This window comes from Phocoena phocoena, chromosome 15, assembly GCF_963924675.1.
Source record: "Phocoena phocoena chromosome 15, mPhoPho1.1, whole genome shotgun sequence".
NCBI lineage: Eukaryota > Metazoa > Chordata > Mammalia > Artiodactyla > Phocoenidae > Phocoena > Phocoena phocoena.
The window spans coordinates 16,506,224-16,529,962 of NC_089233.1; the positions used below are offsets into that span (position 1 = coordinate 16,506,224).

The 23,739-nt window shown below is 44.6% G+C and overlaps 1 protein-coding gene across 2 annotated transcripts; it reads left to right on the top strand.

Annotated features, from left to right (window-relative positions):
• Positions 1-1,048: 1,048 nt before the first annotated feature.
• LOC136134357 (eukaryotic translation initiation factor 3 subunit C) lies at positions 1,049-23,739 on the top strand. Of its 2 annotated transcripts, none has more exons than XM_065891815.1 (20): positions 1,049-1,149; positions 2,541-2,606; positions 2,713-2,902; positions 3,294-3,419; positions 3,607-3,661; positions 3,791-3,900; positions 4,295-4,422; positions 12,496-12,655; positions 12,793-12,896; positions 13,358-13,499; positions 13,689-13,814; positions 13,947-14,040; positions 14,868-15,058; positions 15,291-15,515; positions 20,975-21,338; positions 22,719-22,878; positions 22,970-23,035; positions 23,125-23,212; positions 23,310-23,472; positions 23,570-23,739. In XM_065891815.1, exons 1-20 carry the CDS (start codon positions 1,049-1,051, stop codon positions 23,650-23,652), a joined length of 2,742 nt encoding a protein of 913 aa, XP_065747887.1. In that variant the 3' UTR covers positions 23,653-23,739. The 2 variants fall into 2 exon arrangements, with proteins under 2 accessions (XP_065747887.1, XP_065747888.1); XM_065891816.1 differs by having other exon boundaries at positions 3,324-3,419.

Below are 23,739 nucleotides of genomic sequence, written 5' to 3' on the forward strand. Positions count from 1 at the left end.
TTGCCCTGAACTTTCCTGTCTCTAGGATTTTGTTCAGACTGTTTCCTCTACCTAAAGCAGCCTCCTTCTTTCCCATGATCTGCTAAGTCCCAGTTTTCTTTCAGGGGAGCATTGTACCCCCAGTGCTAAACAGTACCAGACATGCAGCAAGTGCTGAATGAATGAAACCACCTTAAAAAATGTAAAACAGTCACATAAGCATTTGTGGAATAGTGAATGAATACTAGCTAATATTTATTATATGCTTATGTTGTGCAAGGCATTGTCCTAAATGCTTCACATATACTAAGCCACTTAGTTCTCATAACACCCTATGAAGTAGGTCCTATTATGGTCCTAACCTGGGGAGACTGAATCACAGAGAGGTTAGGAAATCTGACTAGGTTCACACACTAGTAAGTGATGGAGCTGGTATTCGAATACAAAGTCCGATCCGAAGTTTGCTCTAAGCCTGGCTCCAAAACCTTGCAGCTCATCAGCATCGCGTGGGCGCTTTAAGAAAGTAAACCCCTGGCCCTGAAATTCTGATTCCACAGGTGAGGTGTGTGGTTGGTTGGCTGGCTGTGAGCAATAACACCCGAGGGCAAAGCGCGGTGGAATCCAGGAATCTCGAGACCGCCTCCTCCCAGCCAAGTTTACCGCAGGCCCGACCCTGCCCCCTGCGAGGCGCGAGGGCCACTGGGAGTTGTAGTCGCACGGTACAGTTCGTCAGCGTCTCCCGGAAGTGACGCAATGGTCCCGCCTTCTCCTCGCCGCGTTTCCGCTGCTTCGGCTAAGCGGTGTGATTCTCCCGGAAGTGACGCAAAAGTCCCGCCTTCTCCTCGCCGAATTTCCGCTGTTTCGGCTAGGCGGTGTGATTCCGGCGGTCACCTGGTAAGTACTTCTTTGGCCTTTTGCTTCGGGGAGGGGGACCCGGGTTGGGATACGTGCGGAGACTGTGAGGATGGGGGTCAGGAGGTGGCGGCCCGGGCCCCTTCTCGTGGCCCGCGACTTTCGGGCTTTACCGTAGGTCTGGCCGCGCCCGCCGCAGCCGCTCCGCGCCGTCGCCATGTCGCGGTTTTTTACCACCGGTTCGGACAGCGAGTCCGAGTCGTCCCTGTCCGGGGAGGAGCTCGTCACCAAACCTGTCGGGGGTAACTACGGCAAACAGTGAGTGAGGGCCTGGGCCATGGGGACGACTCGATGGGGTGAGGGGTTCGGCAGGCTGTGGAAGGCCGCGTATATGGGAGGGGAATGGAAATGGGGGCGGTGAGAGCGGGTTCTAAGGATGTTGAGAGTTTAAGGGACCGGAGCATTGTTGGAGGGACAACCGTAACGCTAAGGGTGCTGTGAATTGTGGGAATCCACCCACCAGGCAAAGGATAGAGTCACAGAGAAAAGGTTTCCCACTGGCTGGGTGTGTTGCATCAGCAAGAAACCCCCAATACTCGCTTGATACCTGGGAGTTCCTTGATCTGGCTCTGAGATTCTTAAACATCTATTAGTATTTTTCTGTTGTTTATCTCCATTTAAATACTCTTCACCCATCTCTGCAAATTAAAATTCTTTTCTCCCTTTGGAACATTGGAATGTTTCTCAAACTTCTGTCATACACATGCCACCTTCATTATTTTTGTCACATACCTGTACTTAAGAATATATATACATACCACTTCAAAGTCTTGTTTCAGCATAAAACTCTTTTTTTGTTTGTTTGTTTGCGGTACGCGGGCCTCTCACTGTTGTGGCCTATCCCGTTGTGGAGCGCAGGCTCAGCGGCCATGGCTCACGGGCCCAGCCGCTCCGCAGCATGTGGGATCTTCCCGGACCGGGGCACGAACCCGTGTCCCCTGCATCGGCAGGCGTACTCTCAACCACTGCACCACCAGGGAAGCCCTAAAACTCATTTTTAAAAGTGAAAAATAGAATCTGTGTATACCCACATGAATATGATTTCATATCTGTGTTACAAGTGGAAAATCAACATCACTTGCTATAAAATAGGAAATAATTGGAAAAGCTAATAAGATGGAAAGAAAAGAGATATTGTTGCCAGCTGAATGCTGTCTGTGGTCTGGTTTTTAATTATTAAGTAAAAATATCTAGTAATGGAGGTGTCAAAGCCGTTGAGACTCTTTCCTTGCCCTCGGCCTGTCACACTCTGGGAAATACCGCTTTCTAGGACCTAGTTCAAGTACCACCTTTTCCATTCATTCTAGGTAAAGTACCTCTTTTCTCAACTTCTTTTAGTAATTCTTAGTGACTTGTGTTTTCACATAATTAATTTTTTGACACAGTAAATAAGCACTTCCGTTTGTTTATGTTTGAGAGGCTGGAGACGGTCATTTTTTTTAATGTGTTACAACATTTGATAAAAGGCTTTACTTTGAAGTAAGCTTAAAAGATTGAGTTCTATATGATGAGGCCGTGAAGAGGAAGAATAAAACAAGATGAGTGTGGTAGGAATGGGCTACCTGCCCCATCGGAGAAGAAAAAGAGAGATCATTTGGAAAGACTGGAGCTAGGAACAGAGGTTAATGGTCTCTGTTCCTTCCAAATAGGCCATTGTTGCTGAGTGAGGATGAAGAAGATACCAAGAGAGTTGTCAGAAGCGCCAAGGATAAGAGGTGAGGCCATGGGGAGGCGGGGTGATGGGGAGTTTCTGGAGCAGTGGTGGGTTTTCTGGTTGGTGATGGTGGGCATGTGCAATGTGGTATTGGGCTCTCAAACCAGGTTTGAGGAACTGACCAACCTTATCCGGACCATCCGTAATGCCATGAAGATTCGGGATGTCACCAAGTGCCTGGAAGAGTTTGAGCTCCTAGGAAAAGCATATGGGAAGGCTAAGAGCATTGTGGACAAGGAAGGTGTCCCCCGGTTCTATATCCGAATCCTGGCTGACCTGGAGGACTATCTTAATGAGGTGTGATTCCTGTGGATGCAGGGGGATCTAGAAGGGGATTGTGGACCTGGAGCTTTCTCCTGACCCACACCCAGGGATCATGTCTCCTCTGAGTTGTTTGCCAGATACTCAGTATTTCCCAGAACATAAGAAATACGTTCTTATAAACATAAGGAGAGGGACTTTTTTATGTTAAGAATTTTAATTGTATGTATCTTTATATTACCTCTTATTTGTGGTTTTGTACTTTTGATACATAAATAAAGCATTGGTAAACAATAAGAGGTATAGTTTTTAAGTAGTATAGATGTTTGTAGATAGCAAGACCCAAAAGTTGTGAAGCCTGAAGTTTAGGGAATACTACTTAATCTCAGATCCCTGTTCTCCCTTTCTTCCCTATTCTTTCCTTCAGCTGTGGGAAGATAAGGAAGGGAAGAAGAAGATGAACAAGAATAATGCCAAGGCCCTGAGCACCCTGCGCCAGAAGATCCGAAAATACAACCGAGATTTTGAGTCCCATATTACAAATTACAAGCAGGTGAGGGTGCTAGAGGGAGACTTTCTGAACTTTGGGGACAGTGACCCCATGACTGAGACAACAAAGTATTTGCAAATGGGAGGTGTGTGACTGGAGAGGGAATCATGAGAAAGCTCTGTGGGGTGGAGGAGGTGGGATGGGTCGTTGGCAGGCATCCTCCATTATTCTCTCGTTTCCTTCCGTCAAGAACCCTGAGCAGTCTGCAGATGAAGATGCCGAGAAGAATGAGGAGGATTCAGAAGGTGAGTGAGGAAAAGCCTTAATTGCAAATGGTTAGGAGCTCTAAAATTAAGGGTTTCCTTGGCTTGTTTTCTTGGTTGCCATTCATCTCTTCACTATTCTAACTTTTTTTCTCTCCCCTTTCCCACCAGGCTCTTCAGATGAGGATGAGGATGATGAAGGAGTCAGTGCTTCCACTTTCCTAAAGAAGAAATCAGAAGCTCCTTCTAGCGAGAGTCGGAAGTTCCTCAAAAAGATGGAGGTAAGAGCCAGGGTTACACTGAGGGGTGGTTTGTCTGCTGTGGACCATTCTTGGGTCTCTGGGGAGAAGAAAAGACTCACAGAGCCTTAGGGTTGGGAGGGGTGGGGTTTAGCAGAGTCTGGTCTGGGGACAGATTTCCTCTTCGATTAGAGCACTGAGTGACTTGGAATCTGGAGAACTAGATTCTGGGCCCAGCTCTGCCCCAGGGGAGCTGTGTGTCCCTGGAGCAAGTTAGCACTTCTCTCTGGGTCTTGGTGGTCCAGTCCAGCTCTTAATATCCTGATTCAACCACTCTGCTGCTCTGGAGAGTCTCTGAAACCTGTCAGCAGGGAGAGCAGAGACGCGAGTCAGTCTTCCCATCTTGTTTCTTCTGATCATCTTTTTTTCCTCTCAGGATGAAGATGAGGACTCAGAAGATTCAGAAGATGATGAAGATTGGGACACAGGTTCCACATCTTCTGATTCAGATTCAGAGGAGGAAGAAGGGAAACAGACAGTGCTGGCGTCGAGATTCCTTAAAAAGTAAGAAAAGTAATGGTACTTTGGGCTACAGTGGGAGGGGTAGGAAGCTTTTAATCATCTTGAAAGTTGTTGCTCCTGTGGAGTCCTTTTATTTATTTATTTATTTATTTTTCCCATTTCAGTTTTTATTTGTCTTTTATTTTTATTTATTTTTACATTAAAAAGTTTTTTTATTGAAGTATAGTTGCTTTATAATACTATGTAAATTAGGGGTGTACAGTATAGTGATCCATAACTTTCTAAACTTTTTTTTTTTTTTTAAACTTATTTTTTATATTATTTTATTTATTTGGCTGTGTCGGGTCTTAGTTGTGGCATGTGGGATCTTTTGTTGCAGCGCAGAGGCTATTCATTGAGGCATGGGCTTCTCTCTAGTTGTGGCTTGCGGGCTCAGTAGTTGCGGCACGCGGGCTTAGTTGCCCCACAGCATGTGGGATCTTAGTTCCCCGACCAGGGGTTGAACCCACGTCCCCTGCATTGGAAGGTGTATTCTTAACCACTGGACCACCAGGGAAGTCCCTAGTGATCCATAATTTTTAAAAGTTATACTCCATTTATAGATTAGTTCCTGGTGTTATACAGTATATCCTTGTAGCTCATTTTATTCCTAGTGGTTTGTACCTCTTAATCCCCTACTCCTATATTGCTCCTCCCCCAATGGAGTCCTCTTAGGTTGTAGAGGCCAACAGAGGGATCTCAGAGTCAGGTATGTTAGTTGGCTAAGATCATAAAGCTAATGTGTCCTGCAGATGAGATTTGAAGTTTCCAGTGTCCAAATATTTAGCCATGACATTACTTGCTGCATGTGGACTGAGTGTTTATCTCTCTTTGATGCTGATTAGCTGTGTGATATTGGATAAGCTCCTTAACCTTTCCAGTCTTCAGTTTTATCTTTTGTAAAATGGAGTGGTACTTGACCCTGTCTCAAGGATACCTGCAAAAATATAGGGAGGTGATACGCCTGGCTCAGCCCGGGACTGGCATGTGGTGTGCCCTCAGAGACAGTAGCTTCTCTTCTCACTCTTCCTGAGAACCTAGCATATAGCATATAGACTGCAGCAAGCCTTCCTGAACTTTACTAGTATCGTCATGGTATGGGGGAGGATTCTGATTTGGATTCTGGTCACAGCCCTTACTACTTGAGTATCTGTCAACTTGGGTGAGTTACTTAGCCTTCTTAGGTCCTAGTTTCCTCCTTTGAAGTCAAGGTGACACCTATCCCTTTGTGTTCTACAGAAGTCGAGTATCAAGCTCAGTGATAACTGGCAGAAATACTGATGCTCTAAGGGTTGCTTTCCTGCTTTCAAAAGTTGGGGTTATGCAGCTTCAGGAGTTAGTGAGTTCCCTCACACTAGAGGGGTCAGACACAGCCATTTTATTGAGAAGCATTTTTCATTGTGTGCTCCAGGGAACACTGGTCAAATGCAGGGGGAGTATTGTGTATCTGATGTCTTTTTACTCACAACACTTCTGACACCATATGTGTTTTTTTCTCATACCAGCTAGTTCTCCAACTCTCTGGACACCAACTGGGTGTTCAACACTAAGTCAGTTCTGACACTACCCAAAGTTAGCATAGACCCCTTGAGACTGCCACCACCTTAGAGGCCAGTTGTAAGTTCCAAGTGTGGCTCCTGTACTTCTGACCAACCGGCTCTAAATTCAGAGAGTTCCTACAGTCCCCTCCTCAGATTTGATAGTTTGCTAGATCGACCCACAGAACTCAGGAAAGCTCTTTACTTACTATTACCAGCGTATTTTAAAGGATACAACTCAGGAACCGCCAAATGGAAGAGATGCATAGGGCAGGGTATGGGAGAAGGGGCATGGAGCTTCAGTGTACTCTCTGAGTTCACCATCCTCCTAGCACTTCAGTGGTTCATCAACCAGGAAGCTCTCCAAATTATCATTTAAGGATTTTTATGGAGGATTCATTACATAGCCATGATTGGTTAAATCGTTGGCTGTTGATGATGGGCTCCATTTCCAGTCCCTCTTATCCTCCCCGGTGATCAGAGGGTGGAGCTATCAGTTCCACCCCTCTAATCATGCTTTGATCTTTCTGGCAACCAGCCCCCATCCTGAAAGCTTTCTAGAGGCCTGTGAAGGCCTCATTAGAATGAAAGATGCTCCTATTGCTCAGGAAATTCCGAGGGATTTAGGAGCTCTGTGTCAGGAACTGAGGACAAAGGCCACACAGTATCATATTCCCTTCTTGGAGAGTTTACAACCATGTATCAGTTAAGCAAAATAGATCTGTTTCACTTTGTTTCATTAGCTATTTCTTAAATTTGCTTTACTGTGAAACTCATATTTTAAGCCTACTGACATCCTATAGAACTATCAACCTTATTATTGGTTCATATTTTTTATATCTTCTTTGTGTTTTTGTCTTTTCAGTAATTGTGTATTGAAGTCTCCATTATTTGGACCAGTGTGTGTAGTGTGCACTGCACATGTGCATTGCACAAAGGCTCCTATCTGAGGGAACAAGTGGGGACTAAGGTTAAACTTAGGACATGATGAGAAAAGAAAACAACAGACCAATATCTTTTATGAATTTAGATTCAAAAATCCTCAGCAAAAACCAGTCCAGCAGGGCTTCCCTGCTGGCGCAGTGGTTGAGAGTCCGCCTGCCGATGCAGGGGACACGGGTTTGTGCCCCGGTCCAGGAAGATCCCACATGCCGTAGAGTGGCTGGGCCTGTGAGCCATGGCCGCTGAGCCTGCGCGTCCGGAGCCTGTGCTCCGCAGCGGGAGAGGCCACAACAGTGAGAGGCCCTCGTACTGCAAAAAAAAAAAAAAAAAAAAAAAAAAGCACTCAACGAAGTAGGAATAGAAGGGGGCTTCCTCTGCTTGATAATAGGGCATCTTTGAGAACACACATACAGTTGACCCTGGAACAGCATTGGTTTGAACTGCACAGGTCCACTTATACGCAGACGTTTTTCAGTAAATGCATGCTGTAGTACCACACGGTCCATGGTTGGTTGAATCTTCAGATGCAGAGGACCAACTGTAGAGTCACATGCGGATTTTTGATGGGGGATTGCCACCCCATCCCCATGTCGTATCCCATGTCGATCATGGGTCAACTGTATATCTTCTCCTGTCCTTTTATTTTGTACTTTACCATGGTTTATGTTTAGGGATGTCTCTTAGAAACCAAGCTCGGTTTTTTTTTCTTTTTCATCTTATGATCATTGCTGTTTTTTTTCTGTTTTCAATTGTGCCACTCATAAAATTTACTGTTAATCATTTTTTAAGTGTCCAATTCAGTGTCATTGAGTGCTTTCACTCGGTTGTGCAACCATCACCACTGTCTCCAAAACTTGATCTCTGCTTTTTAATCTATGCAGGTTAATTTACATTTATTGTGATTATAAATGTATTTTGTCTTGTTCTTGCTCTCTTATTATGTGCTTTCTATTTATCCTCTTCGTATTTTTAACTTCCTTTTTTTAACATAAATTTATTTATTTATTTTTGCGTTGGGTCTTCGTTGCTGCGCGTGGGCTATCTCTAGTAGCAGCAAGCGGGGGCTGTTCGTTGCAGTGCATGGACTCTCATTATGGGGCCTTCTCTTTTTAATTTAATTTTTTTTTATACAGCAGGTTCTTATTAGTTATCTGTTTTACACATATTGCTGTATATATTGTCAATTCCAATCTTCCATGTTGGCGTCTCTAGTTTCAGAGCATGGGCTCTAGGCATATGGGCTGCAGTAGTTGTGGCACGTGGGCTCAGTAGTTGTGGCTTGCGGGCTCTAGAGTGCAGGCTCAGTAGTTGTGGCCCACAGGCTCAGTTGTTCCGCGGCACATGGGATCTTCCCAGACAAGGGCTCAAACCCGTATCCTTTGCATTTGTAGGCGGGTTCTTAACCAGTGCGCCACCAGGGAAGCCCACCACACATATTTAAAGTTAGCAATTTGATAAGTTGTTACATGTTTATACTCATGAAACCATCACTACAATCAGAGTAAATAAAATCCATCACTCCTAAAAATTGCTTTATGCCCCTTTGTAAACCTTCTCTCCTGCCCCACTTCTCTTTGCCCTTTCTGTGGTCAACTGCTGATTTGCTTTCTATCACTAGATAAGTTGGCAGTTTTTAGAGTTTTATATAAATGGATTCATACAGTATATAATTTGGTTGGGAGAGATTTGGCTTTCAGAATAATTATTTTAAGATTAATCCTATCTTTGTTATTTTTACTATAGAGATTACCCTTGATAATCTAAAATTAGATTTAGTTAAAATGTCAAGTGTCAGAGGTTGGGTTAACCATGGGATCCTCAAAGGCCTTATTGACATTAAGCGTTTGTGGCTTTGTAGTGTCAAAGAATAATTCAGAGACACTATTTTACTTGTATAACAAGGTAGACCAACTTTTAAGATCGATTTCCAACCAAGACAAAAAAGAATTTGATAAGAGAAAGAGGAATAAAGAGAGAGGGAAAAACCAGAGACAGTGGTGGGAACGTTGAATTTTGTTTGCACATTTGTGTGTGTGTAAACTCATTAGCTATCTAAGCTAGCCAAGGTTAGTTTCAGTTGTTAATGGATTATCTAGAAACATGACAGGCTGTCCCTATAATGTCTGCCAGCATCCTTTTTCAGCATCTCCATATTAAACCAGTCTATACCCTTCCTCTTGTCAGAATTTCTCAGCTTTCATCTTTTGGTCAAAACAAGCACGTAACGGAACACATTTAATCTCAAGAGCTTCAATTTCTTTGATGTGGGATAATAAGGTTGTCTAGCAACATTTAAGCACCTGGATATTAGATAGTGGGTTTGGGCAGAAAATATGAGGATAGTCACAGATACAGTAAAGAAACATTTAGGACCTTTATTTAATTTTCTAATCAGGCTAAGCCTATGTAGGGGAATGTCTTTAAGAATCACTTTAGTGAACTTTTAATCAAGTGGCTTTTTTCTTAATTGATTTGTTTTTTCCAAAGTATTCATCCAGGTTCAATAAGATGTTATTTATTGCACATCTTTATTTATTAGCCTTGACTGACCAGCATTTGAGATCAGTTTTATTTAGGGTTAATTCTTTTTTTAATTTTTAGCTGAGCCATGTGGCTTATGGAATCTTTGTTCCCTGATCAGGGATTAAACCCGTGCCCTTGGCAGTGAAAGCTTAGAGTCTTAACCACTGGACTGTCAGGGAATTCCCTATTTAAGGTTAATTCTTAGCTAAGGAATTTGTTAGCTTGGGGCTAAAATGTTTAAATTATTTGTTATTTTGGACCATACTAGAGGTAAATTACAGATCACATATTCGTGTTTCTGAATTTGTAGTTGGGGTAGGAATTCTTAAGTACAAACTGATGAAATCTAGTATCTTGGACCCCTTCTCATAAGTTACCATGTTGGAGTCTTAATCAAATGTGGATATTGGTTTGCAACCGTGGGAGCTCCCTGGTAAAATCTGAAACTATCCCCATGCACAGAGGACAAGGAAAGACCGAAGAAAGAGGCAGACCACTCCAGATTGGTAGGTGGCAGGTGTAATAAGCAAGGGAACTTAAATACAGGGTTTATCTTTGGCGGCCTCAAGATGAGTAGATCTCTGCACCTGTCTTCCAGAATCTTAAGAGTTTATGTAGAGGCTCTAATAGAGCTCAGTCACATATTCAGATCAGATGGTCTCAACATATTGCTCTCAAGGCTGCATCCTAAGCGTCTCAAGGCTCCTAAGGTGGGAACCGTGAGCAGAACGTACATTCCAAGGACAGAGGAGGGGAGTAAGGAGCCTCCAATACCCTGGGTCCAGTTCTTGGGTCAACCCATGGTCACATCCTGTCAATGACCTCTTCCAGTAGTGAGCAACCAAGATTTTTACTGTGAAACTTGGATAATGATGAACTGATACAGAAGAAGTTAAAAGAGGAGGAATACACAGAAAACGTTTGTTGTCTCAATTATGAATCCTAATCTGAAGGGTTTTGGAGGACGTTGTCTACATCTGATATGGTTGCCCTGTGGAATCTCTCCGAGATGCTGTCTGCTTCTAAGAGCTACCTGCTTCTGGAGGCCTTTTTAAAAGTGAACCTCAGGATAGATCTCTGGTGGGACTGGATCTCCAGGTTGTTAGGATCCTAAGGAAGAGTGTATGTCTAGGACGTCTAGATCATAGTTGTGGTTAAGAGGGTGTGGAATGGTCCTTTTCAGTGTAGTTTTAGGACTAACTTCTATTGGTGTCTCTTAATGTCTTCAGCTTCTTAGCTGTGTATTTAGGTGGAGGTGTATTTGGTGATGTCCCTCTAGCTGAGAGCATAAATGTCAGTTTTCTGATCGATTCTAACAAGATGTGAATATACCAAGGTATAATCTGTCATAGGGGAGAGATCAAGTCAAGTTTTAGGTCTTTCGGTTAGAATTTCATAGGGTGAGAGTTTGTGTTTTTGAGGTGTGAATCACAATATCCTGAGGGCTTCGAGTAAAACTTTAGGCCAAGGATAATTAAGTTCTTTTGAAGTTTAGACAGCATTGATTTTTAAATAGCATGAAGTCCTGTGATCTCAGAGCTTTGGGGCTGGATGATGCAGACCAAGCAGTTTCAGCTTAATGAACATAGTTCACGTATTTGCAAAGGATTTTACCTATGAAATGAGTTTTTATCATTACAGAGTATTGCATTAGTACAGGAGGAAAAACCATTAAGCTTCTATTGAGTTATGGCATAGGGAGTTAGTTCCCTGGTGGTCTAGTGGTTGCGATTCGGCGCTGTCACTGCCATCGCCCGGGTTCCATCCCTGGTTGGAGAACTGAGATCCCACAAGTATCCCACAAGACACGTGGCATGGCCCCGCCCCCAAAAAAATTATGGCATAAATCTTTTGGCAAGGGCAAGTTTTAATCCAACTGGCAAATTTATAAACTATTACTAAAGCATATTCAAACCTTTTAAGCAGTTAAAATGAAGTTTATTTATAAACGTTTAAATGATGTTTTAATTATAGATAACTTGAATGTTTGTTCAAGTCTTTCTGGAGAGACTTTCCTATCTTTATAAAGTTTGAAATAATTTTTCCCTGTCATTTGGTTTATATTTCATTATATAAATATTAAAGTCTGGAAATGGTTTCAGACATCAAATAGCTTAAGTCCACTTTGAGGTAGCCAGTGATCTTTTTCTTTTTTGTTGGGGACATTTTGTTGTATTGAACAGTTTTTTTTAAATTCAGAATTTATATTAATAATTGTCATAAGAGGGGAAAGAAAGGCAGGGAAAAGCAGCCAGTCTGGGAACCGCAAAAATTTTTTTGCTCTTTTTTTTTTTCTAAGCACTGATTTTAAACTGATGAATCAGTTGGTGATAAAAAGATTAGTCTGGGGACTTCCCTGGTGGTACAGTGGTCAAGAACCTCCCTGCCAATGCAGGGACACGGGTTCAAGCCCTGGTCCAGGAAGATCCCACATGCCGTGGAGCAACTAAGCGTGTGCACCACAACTACTGAGCCTGCGCTCTAGAGCCTGGAGCCACAACGCCTGGAGCCCGTGCTCCTCAACAAGAGAAGCCACCGCAGTGAGAAGATGGCGCACTGCAACAAAGAGTAGCCCCCACTAGCCGCAGCTAGAGAGGACCCATGCACAACAACAAAGACCCAACGCAGCCCTAACTAACTAACTAACTAACTAAATAGATTTATTTATTAAAAAAAAAAAAAGATTAGTCTGGACAGAGCAGCTAGTACCAAAGGACAACTGTGTTGCTTATGGATTCTTTGGAAAACCTTAGAGCTTAGTTGTGGAGCAACATGACAGGCTGATTTCCGTGTCTGTAGCGGCCTGGTTAGCACCCCCGTCTTATTAAACTAGGCCATACTCTTTCCTTCATATGAGTTGCTTAGTGTAATATGGTAACAGACCTTGGTAAGTGGTCTGGCAGATTCAAATGCTTAGTGGTCCTTGCTTTGGTTATGGTTACAGTTATCCATAGGTCATTTTTGAAGAGTGTAACTTGGACCCAGGAATAGAAAAAGAGGAATTTTGTTGGGCGAAGGAGCCTCAAGGTGGAGAGGGGGCTGATCCTTCATCTTCTCCTGTGTCTCTTGGCAGGGCCCCCACCACAGAGGAGGACAAGAAGGCAGCTGAGAAGAAACGGGAGGACAAAGCCAAGAAGAAGCACGATAGGAAATCCAAGCGCCTGGATGAGGAGGAGGAAGACAATGAAGGCGGGGAGTGGGAAAGGGTCCGGGGTGGAGTGCCCCTGGTTAAGGTGAGGATTTTAGAACGAAAAGGAATTGGGAAACAGTTTGGGAGAGCATACAGGTACCCTCCTGGTCAGATTCAGGAGAACAATTAAGGCAAGAATAGGTTTCTGTCAGCCTGCACATAACTTGTGTGATATCCTAGGAGAAGCCAAAAATGTTTGCCAAGGGAACTGAGATCACCCACGCTGTTGTCATCAAGAAACTGAATGAGATCCTACAGGCACGAGGCAAGAAGGGAACTGATCGGTAAGATTCGTGGGCCTGGGCTGTGTCATTACAGGGTGAAAGCTCATTTTCTCTTAAGACACGGGGTGGAGGTTGGTGGGGAAGGTGCTCTTTTGGGAAGATCTGTGTGTGGCTACAGTAGAAGGAATGATGTACTTGGACTACACCTGTCTATTTTCTGCTGTTTACATTCTGTTTGACCTTAGATCAATCACTTAACCTTTGGGAGCTGTTTTCCCATCTGTAAAATGGGAATAATACTCTTCTTTAGTTATTCAGTGACTAAAGAGGATGTTAGATTGTTAGCATTATTGCTATTTCTGTTTGGAATTTATGAGAGAGAAGCAAGTATACAGGTGGTGAGGCTAGGGGTGGGTATTGAGGATGAGGCTGCCTTTCTTGTCTGAAGAGGGTGTGCTGTATGACAGGATAAGACTTTTTTATTTGTTTCCTGTGCCTCACCCAATTCTATACCCCTCCAGTGCAGCCCAGATTGAGCTGCTACAGCTGCTGGTTCAGATTGCTTCTGAAAACAACCTGGGAGAGGGTGTCATCGTCAAGATCAAGTTCAATATCATCGCCTCTCTTTATGACTACAACCCCAACCTGGCCACATACATGAAGGTGAGAGCAATAGCGAGCATCCCACGGCGGAGCTGGTGGGTCATGGGAAGGTGGCTAGTGACTCAAGACTCAAGGACTGTTGGAGCAGTCTTGGTGGTTGAAGGCCCATGGATTCCTGGTGTAGGGCTCTTGGGAGGCATCTCCTTGTTCCACCTTCACACCTCTGACTGCTGTCTGATCTCTTGGCAGCCTGAGATGTGGCAGAAGTGTCTGGACTGCATCAATGAGCTGATGGATATCCTGTTTGCAAACCCCAACATCTTTGTTGGAGAGAACATTCTGGAAGAGAGTGAGAACCTGCAAAACGCTGACCAGGTAAAGAGGGGATTTGGCAGGCTATTTGGAAGTGTGTGTTGTCTGCTTTGGGAAGGCTTGTTGGAGACAGAAGGGTTGAAGTCTAGGACTGGAATCTGGGCTAATTTATTTCCTCCTTTGCCTTCTCTTCAGCCGCTGCGTGTCCGTGGCTGTATCCTAACTCTGGTGGAACGAATGGATGAAGAATTTACCAAGATAATGCAAAACACTGATCCTCACTCCCAAGGTGAGCCTGAGCAAGCATGGGCATCAGTGAGAGGAAGAGTGCAGGGATTAAAATGAAGGATTATACTAAGTGAGAATGTTGGGAAAGCCAGCCCTTCCTCACCCCAGCATTCATACCACAGGGCCTCTTTAAAATATTGGACCCCACTCCCGTAGCTCCTGATTCAATAGGTCTCGGTGAGATCTCACACTTTGCATTTCTAACATGTTCCTAAGTGATGGTGCTGTCTGCTGCTTTGAGAACTGTTGGGGTATGATGATCTCTGTCCACTTGGCTTGTTTAGCTTGTACGCCTTAAGCATTAGAATGGGGAAATGCAGGACATTTACACAGTAACATGTGAGTGTCCACATGTGTCCACCAAGTCAAAGGTATATTGATGAAGGCTTGGGGCCTTCATGCTCATGGAGATTACATTTCAGTGCTGAAGCAAGGCAGTTCTACAAAGAAATGAACGAGTCAGTTGTAGATAACGTAAAGTGTGAATTAGAAATTCAGATCGGGACATGTGACAGGATGTCTGGAGTGGTGGCTGCTTTAGATAATGGTTGAAGAAGCATCTGTAGGTAGGGCACATTTGAGGTGAGAGCCGAATGAGAAGGAGGAGGAGGAGTTAATCGGGAGGAATTAGCAGAAGAGAGTGCCTGACAGCAATGGAGAGTGAGCTTGACATGTCCCAGGAGAGGATGGTATTTTTAGGGCACAGTGGGTTAGACTTTCCTGATGGGTACAGAACACACATGCAGAGGTAATTGGATTGATGAGGGACATATGATTGGGAAAGCCTGGGTGCCTGGCTAAGCTGAGGGTGGGTGCTCTCCGTGCCAGAGTACGTGGAGCACCTGAAGGACGAGGCACAGGTGTGCACCATCATTGAGCGTGTGCAGCGCTACCTGGAGGAGAAGGGCACCACTGACGAGATCTGTCGCATCTACTTGAGGCGCATCCTCCACACCTACTACAAGTTTGATTACAAGGCCCATCAGCGGCAGCTTACCCCCCCTGAGGGCTCCTCAAAGGTAAGTGCTTGGCCACCATGTCAGAGGGGAGAGGGGTGTGTCCATTGGTTCTGCGTGTCTTTCAGGACTTCATGGCAGATCTTCTATTCCCTGGGGACTGTCTGTGGTGGAGCAGAGGGACTAGGAAGAGGCTGGATGGCGTCTCGTCTTTGGTTGCTGAAGGCTGAGCCATTTACAACCATTGTCCTTGACGTATTTCCTCCTCCAACAATATCTCCCCCTACCCCTCCAGTCAGAGCAAGACCAGGCTGAAAATGAGGGCGAGGACTCAGCTGTGCTCATGGAGAGACTGTGCAAGTACATCTATGCCAAGGACCGCACAGACCGAATCCGCACATGCGCCATCCTCTGCCATATCTACCATCATGCTCTGCACTCCCGCTGGTACCAGGCCCGTGACCTCATGCTCATGAGCCACCTACAAGACAACATTCAGCACGCGGACCCACCAGTACAGGTAGGATGGGAAGGAGGCGCTGTGGCCCTGGTGGCAAAGGGAAGACCAGGCCAGGCCCCCCGTCCACTCTGTTCAGGCAAAGTGGCTCAGGCAGATTAGCCACCTGTCTGACTAATGCAGATACAGGGAGACACTTGGTCCTTCCCGAGTGCTAGCATTCTTTGATTCTCCTACATGTTAACATAGAGTTCTCCGGGATAGGATTTGGGTTCAACTAACATTTATTATAACTACTGTGTGTCTGGTGTGGGACAAACATTAGGAGATCATCTTACTTAAAAAGATGAAAAAGCATTTAAGCAGTTAAACTGAGAAGGACAAGGACCCAAATACAGTGTGATGTGTGAAACATAAAATTTTGTGTGTGGCAGCATTGTGAGGACATTTTCATGTAGGAGTATTACAGTTGTGTCTAGGTATAGATCCTACAAATGTGTGTTTAGAACAATTGTGAGGTATTTATGTGTAAAACATGTGGTGAGCCTGTCTGGTGGTGCTTTTTGAATAGCACACCTATTTTTTATTCCATTGTATGAATTTATCACAGGTTCTTGATTTTTCTCTTGATACCTGATCAACCAGTTTGGGGTATTATAAATGAAGCTCTTGTGATTTATGTATAAGTTTGTGTGGATGTATGGTTTCTCTCGGGTAAATACTTAAGAGTGGAATTGCTGCATCATAGTGTAGGTGTATGTCCAGTTTTATAAGAAGCTCAAAAATGGGACTTCCCTGGTTGTTCAGTGGTTAAGAATCTGCCTGCCAATGCAGGGGACACGGGTTTGAGCCCTGGTCCGGGAAGATCCCACATGCCGCAGAGCAACTAGCCCACAACTACTGAGCCTGTGCTCTAGAGCCTGCAAGCCACAGCTACTGAACCCCCACTCAGTACTGAGTACTCTGCTCAACGAAGAGTAGCCCCAGCTCGCTGCAACTAGAGAAAGCTCGTGCGCATCAGTGAAGACCCAAGGCAGCCAAAAGTAAATAAATTTATTTTAAAAAAAAAGAAAGAAACTCAGAAATGGTTGTACCATTTTTCACTTCTACTTTGTCAATATTTAGTGTTGTTGGTCTTCTTAATTTTGGCCATCATGGTTGTTGTCTAATGGTATCTCAATGTGGTGTTAGTTTGTATTTCCCTGATAACTATTGAAATTGACTACTTTTTAAATGTTTATTGGCCCTTTATATATCTTCTTTTGTGAGATGTCTGGTCAGCTTTTGCCCCTCCCCTTTTTTTAAAGATTGGATTATTCATTTTTTATTATTGAGTTGTAGGAAATCTTTATATATCCTGGATACCAGTCCTTTGTCAGATAAATGCTTTACAATTTTTTTCCAGTGTGTGGTTTGCCTATTCATTTTCTTAACCATGTGTTTTGATGTATATTCTAATATATCAGTTTTATCTCTTTTGGTTATTTTCTGGGTCCTATCTAAAGAAACTTTTTCCTACTTGCAATTCATAAAGATATTCTTTTTGTATTTTTAGTTTTTGGAAGTTCTTGTGGTTTTAGCTTTCACATTTAGGTCTATGTTTTCTGCATATGGTGTGAAGTCAGGGTCAGAGACGTTCTTTCCCCGTTATATTGCTTTGGTGCCTTTGTGGAAAACCACATGAAAAACCAACCACATGACCCTGTAAATATATTTCTGGGCTCTCTATTCTATTCCATTCATTCATCTTTTTGTCCTTCCTTACGCCAGTTCCACACTGTCTCGATAGCTGTGCCTTTAGGGTTAAGTCTTTAATTAATTTATTTATGGCTGCGTTGGGTCTTCGTTGCTTCGCCCAGGTTTTCTCTAGTTGCGGCGAGCAGGGGCTGCTCTTCGTTGCAGTGCGTGGGTTTCTCATTGCAGTGGCTTCTCTTGTTGTGGAGCGTGGGCTCTAGGCACACAGGCTTCAGTACTTGTGGTACTCGGGCTCAGTAGTTGTGGCTTGCAGGCTCTAGAGCGCAGGCTCAGTAGTTGTAGCGTATGGGCTTAGTTGCTCCATGGCATGTGGGATCTTCCCGGACCAGGGCTCGAACCCATGTCTCTTGCATTGGCAGGCGGATTCTTAACCACTGCGCCACAAGGGAAGTCCCTAGAGTAAGTCTTGAAGTCAGGTAGTATGACTCCTCCACCTTTGTTGTTTTTTAAGAATAGTTGGAATGTTCTGTGACATTTGCATTTCCACATAAATTTCAAAATCAGCTTGTCAATTTGTGCAAAAATGCCTGCTGGGATTATATTGAATCTGTAAATCAATTTTGGGAGAACTGACACCTTAACAACTTTGAACCTGTTGATCTTACGTGTTATTCTTTGTTTAATTTCTTCAGTTTCTTTCTGCAGAGGTAATATATATCTTTTAAAAAATTATTCCTGAGAATTATACTATTTTTGATGCTATCGTAAATGCAATTTTTAAATTTAATTTTTTATTTTGTCCACATGGCTGGCAGAATCTCAATTCCTCAACCAAGGGTTGAACCTGGGCCACAGCAGAGAAAGCACTGAATCCTAACCACTAGACCACCAGGGAACTCCTGTTAATTTCATTTTTAAATTGTTAACTACCAGTATCTAAAAATAAGAGTTAATTTTCTTACATTGGCCTTGGATCCTGCCATTTTGCTAAATTCAGTTTTAGTCTGCCTTCTGTCCTGGGTATTTGCAGATTCAACCAAGTGCAGATTGAAGATATTTGGGGGGAGGGGGAGGGATTCCAGAAAGTTCCCCCAAAAAACCAAAATTTGCCTTGTTTGGTAACTATTTACATAGCACTTACATTGTATAGATGTTACATGTAATCTACAGATGATATAAATTACATGGGAGGACGTACCGTAAGTTATATTCAAATACTATTCCATTTCATGTAAGAGACTTGAGCATCTGCAGATTTTGGTATCCATGGAGGGTCCAGGAACCAATCCCCCATGGATACTGAGGGACAGCTGTATTGGGTCTCTGAAACTTTTCTTTCTTTTTTGTTTCTTTTTTGCCATATTGTAATGACTCAAATCTCTAATACTTAGTGCTGAATAGAAGTGAGAGCAGACATCTTGCCTCCTTCCCAGTATCAGCAGGGAAGCAGTGAACATTTCACCATTAAGAAGAATGTTACCTATTTTTATAGATAGTATTTTTGTAGATAGACTTTCTCAGATTGATGGAGTTCTCTTCTGATCCTAGTTGGCTGGGAATTTTTGTCCTTAATAGGTGTTGAATTTTGTCAAAATCTTTTTCTGCATCTATTGAAATAATGCACAGTTATTTCTCCATTATTCTGTTTATATGGTGAATAACTGTGATTTTAGATTTTTATATCAGACTTTCATTCCTGTGATATATCCTACTTGGTCATGGTATATTATCTCTCTTATGTATTGCTGGATTTTGCTCACTGGTATTTTTTTAAGGCTCTTTGTATCTAAGTTCATGACCGGTATTGACCTCTATATTTTTGTTGTCAGTAAAGACTTGGTCTTTCCCCCCCACGAAAATCCGTACTACCTACAATCTTCCCTGTCTTAATTATTGACAAGTCCATCTTTTCAGTTGCCTAGGCCCACAAGCCTTGAATTCATCTTTGATTCTTGTTTTTCTCTCACATTTGATTCCCCACCCATTTGTGTTGAAAATCCCTATCTGACCACTTATTATCACTTCCACCACCACCCTCTGGTCTAAGCCACCATCATGTTCCCGGTCTCTCTCTCTGCTTCTGCTCTTATATCCCTTCAGGCTGTTCTTTCTTTTTCTTTTTTTTTTTAATGTTTATTCCTTTTACTTTTTTAATTAATTTATTTTTGGCCACATTGGGTCTTCATTGCTGCGTGTGGGCTTTCTCTAGTTGCGGCGAGTGGGGGCTGCTCTTCATTGCAGTGCACGGGCTTCTCATTGCAGTGGCTTCTCTTTGTTACGGAGCACGGGCTCTAGGGCGCATGGGCTTCAGTAGTTGCGGCGCGTGTGCTTAGTTGCTCCGTGGCATGTGGGATCTTCCCGGACCAGGGATCGAACCCATGTCCCCTGCTTTGGCAGGCAGATTCTTTTTTTTTTTTTTTTTTTAATTTTAAATAAACTTATTTATTTTTGGCTGCATTGGGTCTTTGTTGCTGTGCGTGGGCTTTCTCTTGTTGCAGTGTGCTGGCTTCTCCTTGCGGTGGTTCTCTTGTTACAGAGCACGGGCTCTAGGCACGCAGGCTTCAGTAGCTGCGGCATGTGGTCTCAATAGTCGTGGCACACAAGCTTAGTTGCTCCACAGCATGTGGGATCTTCCTGGACCAGGGATCGAACCCATGTCCTCTGCATTGGCAGATGGATTCTTAACCACTGCGTCACCAGGGAAGCCCCTTCAGGCTGTTCTTAATGCAGCAGCCAGAATAACCCTGTTAATGAAGTCAAATTATGTCACTTATTTGCTCAAAAGCTTCCTGTGGTTTCCCATCTTAAAATCTTTTTTTTTTTTTTTTTTTGCGGTACGCGGGCCTCTCACTGTTTTGGCCTCTCCTGTTGCGGAGCACAGGCTCCGACGCGCAGGCTCAGCGGCCATGGCTCACGGGCCTTGCCGCTCCATAGCATGTGGGCTCTTCCCGGACCGGGGCACGAACCCGTGTCCCCTGCATTGGCAGGTGGACTCTCAACCACTGCGCCACCAGGGAAGGCCCATCTTAAAATCTTTAACATGGTTTACAACGCCCTGTGCTTGCCCAGCCTCCAGTTTCTGATCACATCTTTTACCAGCTCTAGCCATAGTGCATTCCTTGTCCTTGAATACCTCTGGCATAAGGGCCTTTGCACTTACTTTTCATTTTTCCTAGAATATTGTTCTTCCAGAGATCTGCATGACTTGCTCTTTCTTTTTCTGTTAGGTCTTTATTTATTAAGTTTTTAAAAAAATTAATTTATTTATTTTTGGCTGCATTGGGTTTTCGTTGTGGTGCACGGGCTTCTCACTGCAGTGGCTTCTCTTGTTGCAGAGCCCAGGCTCTAAGCCCATGGGCTTCAGTAGTTGTGGCCCGCGGGGTCTAGAGTACAGGCTCAGTAGTTGTGGTGCACAGGCTTAGTTGCCCCACGGCATGTGGGATCTCCCCGGACCAGGGCTCGAACCCGTGTCCCCTGCATTGGCAGGCGGATTCTTAACCAGTGCGCCACCAGGGAAGCCCAGGTCTTTATGTTTTAAACATCCTCTTCAAGATGAGGCCTTCCCTAGTTATCCTACATAAAATTGCGAGTTCCCACCACTTCTGCCACCACTCAGACTCCCTTCTTAACTCCCTCGTCTGCTTTATTTTTCTCCTTAGCTTGGGTCACCACCTGCATATTATGCTTATTTTGTCCTCCACACCCCTGTCCCTAGAGTGTAAGCTCCATGGAAGGGGAGGAACTGGTCTATTTTGTTCTCTGTCCTAACCCTGTGAAAGACTTGCCTTGTGGCTGTCGCCTCTGAGTTCATTGCCCTTCGTTCTTAGATCCTGTACAACCGCACCATGGTGCAGCTGGGCATCTGTGCCTTCCGCCAAGGCCTGACCAAGGATGCTCACAATGCCCTGCTGGACATCCAGTCAAGCGGCCGGGCCAAGGAGCTTCTGGGCCAGGGCCTGCTGCTGCGCAGCCTGCAAGAGCGCAACCAGGAGCAGGAGAAGGTGGAGCGGCGCCGGCAGGTGCCCTTCCACCTGCACATAAATCTGGAGCTGCTGGAGTGTGTTTACCTGGTGTCGGCCATGCTCCTGGAGATCCCCTACATGGCCGCCCATGAGAGTGACGCCCGCCGACGCATGATCAGCAAGCAGTTCCATCACCAGCTGCGGGTGGGCGAGCGACAGCCCTTGCTGGGTGAGTGTGGGGCTCTGCAGTGCAGCAGGCTTTGCTCGTTTCTTCCTTGACTACTTGTAATCAAAGGATTAAGAGAAGATAAAGGGAGTAAACTTTCCCACAAGATGATTCCATTTGACTTAATGGCATCTCCATGTATGGCCTAAAAGCATCATTTTTACTAAGTAGTCTCCATGGTCTCTTACCATAGGACACGTTGTCTTAGCTTACAAATTAAGCTCCCTGCTTTCTGTCATTTTCCCCTTCAGTCTGTATTTGTCAGTAGTATCTTTCTACCAAGTGTATGATGTTATACACCCCCAGCACCTTCAGAAGTTCTTCATTGCCTGTAGAATAAAGTCCAGCTGCCTCAGTCACTAAGTTAAAAGTCTCCATGACCTGATTCCAACAATATTTTTAATTTAGTATAAACTTACATAGTACTTTTTTCTGCCTGGCACGAAGTGTTTTATAAATAATAATAATTCATTTATTTTTCATTAGTCATAACCCTATGAAGATACTATTATGACCCCCTTTTTCCTGATTAAGAAACTGAGGCACAAAAGTTAAGTGACTTTACCCAGGGTTAACACAGCTGGTATGTGTCTCTCTGACCTTTTTCTCTTTTTCCCTTTCATCCGTATTATTTTTTAGCTAACTAACTGGACCCTTGGCATTCAAGAATCTAACATTGGCTTCTTTGAGCACTTTTAGAGATCTGATCATTCAATCCAGAGGTTGAGTGAGTTGTGATTTCACTGGGAAAGGAATTTGAATTGCGTCCTTCCTGTAAGGCTGGTGCATGGAAGGACTTGGCAACTGAGCCAAGCTTACTGTCCACAGCCACGTCCCTCTACAGATTTGTCCTCTACTGGTTGTGTGTATGGTCATATTAAGTGCAGGCGCACTTCAGGCAAATTATGTTTGGGCTATGTAGTGATGCTTTACTTTGTTTTGTTTTAATTGGAAAATTGCCAGTGAAAATCTGTATGTCCAGCATCTCTTAGGGCTTCTTGGTTCACATTCCCCGCCTCTCTACTACTGCCTGCAGTGGATGTTAGACATTTTTTTTAGGTCAGTGAACCTTGTAAGAATCTGATAAAAGCTGTGGACCCTTTCCTAAGAAAATGTGCATAAGGGTACACACAGCAATTTGTCAGCACTTTCAAGGAACTCACCAATCCCCTGAGGCACATCATAGACTAAGTCTAAATGTAAATACAGTTATTCTGATATTAAGTGACTTATACAGTCACATGGCTACTTAATGGAGAGCTGGGAGAGTCTCGGTCCAGTTGTTTGCTCTCCTAGCCTGGGTTCCTCCTTAAATAGTGCTTGTGGGGGAAGGAGTCCTCATCCCAAGTTTCCCTAGGCCCTCCCTCATTCCCAACCTTTCAGGTCCCCCCGAGTCAATGAGGGAACACGTGGTCGCTGCCTCCAAGGCCATGAAGATGGGTGACTGGAAGACCTGCCACAGTTTTATCATCAACGAGAAGATGAATGGCAAAGTGTGGGACCTTTTCCCGGAGGCTGACAAAGTCCGAAGCATGCTGGTTAGGTGAGCAGAGAACAAGACCCTAGTGGGTGGGGAAGAAAAGACTTGGTCTCCTTCACTGAAGATCTCCTCCTTTTCTCCCTTCTCCCCACAGGAAGATCCAGGAAGAGTCACTGCGGACCTACCTCTTCACCTACAGCAGTGTCTATGACTCCATCAGGTAGGATGGGCCCTGAGGAGGCACAGGAGCCCCAGCTTTGTGGTCGAGGGTCCTAATTGCTCCCTGCTCTTGGCCTTCTTTGTCCCCAGCATGGAGACACTGTCTGACATGTTTGAACTGGACCTGCCCACTGTGCACTCCATCATCAGCAAGATGATCATTAACGAGGAGTTGATGGTAAGGGCCATCACATGGGCACATGGGCAGGTGGAGTCATGAAGAGATTGGAGTACAGGAGACTGATCTGTCCCTTCCTCCGCCTCACTTCTGTCAGGCCTCCCTGGACCAGCCGACACAGACAGTGGTGATGCACCGCACTGAGCCCACTGCCCAGCAGAACCTGGCACTGCAGCTGGCTGAGAAGCTGGGCAGCCTGGTGGAAAACAATGAGCGGGTGTTTGACCACAAGCAGGGTACCTATGGTGGCTACTTCCGAGGTGAGTGCTTCCATCCCCTCTGCGCTCCCAGGGTCCTGGCCCCCTTACTACCTCTCCCTTGGCATTCACCCCTCCCCTCCCCATCTCTCTCCTGCAGACCAGAAGGATGGCTACCGCAAAAATGAGGGCTACATGCGCCGGGGTGGCTACCGCCAGCAGCAGTCTCAGACGGCCTACTGATTGCTTGACTTCAGTCCCCAGTGCCCTAAACCATTCAGCGTTTAGGTCCAGCCACACCCCAGTCATTAAAGGTCTGTTTAGAGTTGC